The sequence below is a fragment of the Amaranthus tricolor genome, chromosome 17, assembly GCF_026212465.1.
Source record: "Amaranthus tricolor cultivar Red isolate AtriRed21 chromosome 17, ASM2621246v1, whole genome shotgun sequence".
Classification (NCBI taxonomy): Eukaryota; Viridiplantae; Streptophyta; class Magnoliopsida; order Caryophyllales; family Amaranthaceae; genus Amaranthus; species Amaranthus tricolor.
In genome coordinates, this window is record NC_080063.1 from 3,947,610 (window position 1) to 3,952,267 (window position 4,658).

The window sequence follows — 4,658 nt, forward strand, 5'->3', positions numbered from 1 at the left end:
CTTTGTCAGCAAGGTCTATGAAAATTTGATGATAGCCAAAAAATGTGTCCATACAAGATAATAAGGCATATCCAACAGTTGAGTCAACTAGCTGGTCTATCTTTGGTAAAGGGTAAGAATCTTTTGGACAACACTTATTTAAACTAGTAAAATCTATACATATTCTCCACTTCCCTGGCTGGGGTTTCTTCACTAAAACAACGTTTGCCAGCCATTCTAGGTAGAGGCATTCTTCAATGAACCCAGCATCCAATAGCTTTTGAACCTCCTCTTCAATGATTTTGTCTGTTTCTGGACCAAAGTTTCTCTTTTTTTGCTTCACTGGCTTGACCCCTTCATAAATAATGAGTTTGTGCGTGACAATTTCTGGGTCAATGCCTGGCATATATGCTGCTAAATAGGCAAAAAGATCAGCGTTTTGCCTCAAAACTGAATCGGATGAAGACGAATCTGAGCATCCAGATTCCCTCCAATTCTGATAGTTTTATCCGTTCCTTCAATCAAGGAGACCTCCTCTATCTCTTGATGGGCGATTTGCATTTGTGGGGTACTCTTCTTAACATTCTCATCCTCAGAAGGTCTAGGATCAATTTCAACAGATTTCTGAGTCCCAGACTCAGATGAAGATGCGACAAATTTCATTTTTTTACAGGGCCTTTTTTCTTTTTCTGCTACTTTTTATGGCACCTTTGTTTTCGTGTTTTTGTGGCACAGTATTTGCTCTATTTACAAAATTGCAAGACCTTGCCATTTTCTCGTTTCCTCTAGCCCTTTCGACTCTTCCTTCTAGCCCCACAAAGAGTAAGGTTTGATGATGGGTAGAGGGAATGCTTGTTATTGCAACTGTGAACTTCCTTCCCAGAATACAATTATATTTGGTTAGAGCATCAATAATGTAAAATTCCTGAGGAACTGTAATAATAACCCCTTGCTTATCAGTGATAGTTACAGGCAGAGTTATTTTCTCTTCTGCATGTACTGACTCTCCTGAGAATCCTACGATGGGAGTGGAAGACCTTTTTAACACTTTATCTTCCAGATCCATATGGTCCTGGCAAGACTTATAAATAACGTTTACTTCAGCACCACTGTCTAACAAAACCCTGTGCACAGACTGATCAGCTACATCTACAACCATTACTAGGGGATCTGAGTGAGGATATGTTACCCCCCTCAGTCCTCCCTGGTAAATGTCATATCTGGCATAGGTGGTGGTTCCTCCTATTCTATTACTTCCATCAACTCTAATTTGGGAGCAGTTACAGTTCTCAGATGTGCCTCGAATCTGATATCCCAGATTTCTGGAATAGAACCAAAATTTCTTTCTTTTTCTTTTGTATAGGTTCTTCTTCATTTCTAGCTTGACTGTTTCCAGATTGTCTCTTGCTAGAATCCCTCTCTTTGTTATATTGTTGGAAATAACCCCTCTGTATTAAGTCTTCAATATTATTCATTAAAGACTTACAATGCTCTGTCCAGTGACCTGGACATTCATGGAATTCGCAAAATGCTCCTTGGTTATTTCCAACCATTTTCCTCTGGATGAGGCGTTGCCATTTTCTATCCTCTCTATTCACATTAAAAATTTTTGCCCTGGACTCTTTCAGCGGTGTGTAATCAGCATAATTGTGGAGTCCTAACACATCCAGATCCTCGGTTACTACCATCTTTTTCCCTCTGTCATTCCGTTTTGTTGGCTTTCTAACTTTCTCATAACTCTTTCCCTTTTGCTCATGGTGCATGCTCCCAGTCATAGCTTTAAAATCTTCAACATCAACATGGGACTGTGCATACTCCCTGACCTCTTTCATGGTCTTCAGGTAGGTCCACTAGTTGCTGAATTTCAACGCTTCACATTTAGGCCTTCCTGAATTTAAGCCTTACTTGAAAGCGAAGGTCAAAAAATGTTCTCTTCTGGATTCAATACATGGAGACTCTCTTTGTCAAATCCGGAGACATAATTTCTCAAGGATTCATCCTTCCCCTGTCTGATGCTCATCATTTCAATGGATTGCTTTGTCCTGGCTGTCCTTGATGAAAAATGACTTTTGAACTTCTCTGCCAACTCATCAAAGCTTGAAATTGATCTATCTGGAAGGCTTTGAGCCCACTTTTGTGTCGTCCCTGTCAAAGTCAGGATGAAATTGTTTGCACCAATTTGCATCAGTGTGGCTGTCCATATCCATCTCATTATTGAATGCTGCCATATGGGCATTTAGACAAGTCTCTCCCTTGTAGCTCAAGTGAGTAAGGAACTTTTCTCTTTTTTTTGGAGATGCAGCAATCTCTGATATGAATGGATTCTTCCCAGAAAATCCAATTTTTTTGATTCTCTGGGACCTTTGGAGATAAGCCCGGAACATAAAGTGACTTTCCTTTCAAGGAATGTATTTCTGGCTGCATGCTTTCCGCAACCTGTACAGATTCCCCCTCTCCCTCTTGAATCTTCAAGGTAGGTTGTGAAGCACCTATCCTCTTCCAGATTCTCGATTGATCGGGGCTTTTCCTAAGCCTGCTCAATGCAGAAATTCTTTTCGACTTTTCTGCTTTTCCTGATTCCCTTGTTGTTGCCTAGGAATCAATTTGTGGATAGACTGTTTCAGTCCACCCTTTTTATTTTTTTGAGAGCCGAGTTGATGGAGTCCTGTAACAGGCATATTTCTTCCTTGGATTACACTCAACATCATCCTCAGCACGAGCATTTTTATTTTTTTGAGCGCCGAGTTGGATTGACTCTCTTGCATTTTGTCTCTAACTAGAAAGAGGGATGTATGACTCATCCTCCTCCTCCTGTCTTTTCTCTATGGAAATCTGTTCTCCCTGAGATGGAGTAGCATCTTCCCTTCCTGTCTTGATAGCATTAGCCGGCGCAATTGCCAACTGAACCAATGCATCTCCAATTAATGTAAATTGAGGCTATACTGCCCCAACTTGCTGTGTTACCGGTGTTTCATCAGGTGTTTGGGAGGTGGACATAATTGGTTGCTCTTTTTGAGAGCATTGTGACTGCCTCAGAAACCGCCTTTGATCTACTATTCTTTATACCAAATTATCAGTTCCAGCAGATCTCCTTTGTGATCTACTTCTTCTGGATTGGTTAGTGTTCTGACTTTGATTTTGCGAATTGCTTGGCATCTTCTCTTATTGAAAATTCTTAGGGTAACTTTTGGCTAAGAAAGAAAAAATGACCTTCCTTCTAGCGCCAAATTGTTCCTGTATGATTCTGTAGAACAATTAATTAAGAACTTATATCTCTGATTTGTAATTAATCATAAATTAAGTGCTGGTAGAAGTCTGTCTTTATTATCTTACCAAACTATGCAGTAATATCGTTTGAGAAGATGCTTGTTCCTATAAAATGCAACAAGGGGTTAGTAGGGCCCGGAATGTTTTTCCGGGGACCCATTCCGACGCCCAAATCATTAACAGTCTGAGACAAATTTCCTAATAGGTTCTTCCAGGAGCATTGTGGCTACAAGGTGGATTACTACTTAGAACTTATTTTGATGTGAGGTCTTTTGTAATTAATATCTGGCAAATGTAATTTTAAGGATTATTTATGACAATAGTAATTACTTTCATAGATATATGATTATGCAATTATATAATGTTTTTCTGAAAATCAAATGTGGGTCTTTGAAGATCAGATGTATTAACTCCTTCGCAATAAAGTACTTAGAGTTCTTTGTATCTCACTTAGTAGTAGTTGCTAGTTCGAAATTAATTACCTCAGTTATGAGCACCTTGATGTGTATTTATAGTCTATCATTGTGCATGTAAAACATTCTTTTGTTATTTCATCAATCCCCAAAATTCTCTTGCATGCCACTGTAGTTGTCTTGGATGTGTCAAGTTCCTCTTTACTTCGGTGACTTTTCCTTTATTTTTCATGGCGCTCTTTGCTTCTTCTATTAACACATGTCCCACTAGCTTATAATGACTTTCTATAGCTAACAAGTGTTTTCCAACCGTACGTGACCTTCCTATGCACTAATATTGCTAATATACGTTCAATGCTTCTTCAATCCTCCCAGATGAATGTTGCCAGATTACCCTCTAAACTTACTAATTCCTCCCAGATTAGCATTAAATTAATCCTCCTAGATAATTTTCTGTAATAATTACCTCTGACTAATATTTTACATATACAGTAAGTGTTTTATATCATCTTGTAACTTATCTTGATACAAAATTGATTCTTAGAATTAGCTAGGTTTTGTTTTGATTTTATCAATAATTTTAGAAAATATATAATAAATATGTTCCGATTGTTGAGTTGTAAAATAAGAGAATAAATTTTTAAACTCTTAACTTTTTAGTTATAAAGATATCAACTATAGCATTAAGTCAATAATTATATAATTTTTAGTGGTGACATTAAACATATAGACCAATGGTTGCAAAAAAAAAATCTATGTTGCAACCACGTAAAGGCAATAATATAAATTGCTACATGAAATCATAATAAGATTTGATATGGAAAAGAATAAATTAAATTAGGGTTTGAAATTGATAAGATTTCGCTTCAGACCAATCAGATTTGAATTAGTGAGTTTCATAGATTTGGTTATGGTTTCAAAATTTTGGACCGGCAGAGCTGGGTCTAATCTCACGAAACGCATCTAAATCTAAATCTACTTGGCACCTAATTAATGTAG

General features: G+C 37.6%; 1 protein-coding gene across 1 annotated transcript; it reads right to left on the reverse strand.

The window, feature by feature from the left end:
- Positions 1-646: 646 nt before the first annotated feature.
- LOC130804440 (uncharacterized) lies at positions 647-1,138 on the reverse strand. The gene has a single exon (XM_057668871.1). It carries the CDS (start codon positions 1,136-1,138, stop codon positions 647-649), a length of 492 nt encoding a protein of 163 aa, XP_057524854.1.
- Positions 1,139-4,658: the final 3,520 nt, after the last annotated feature.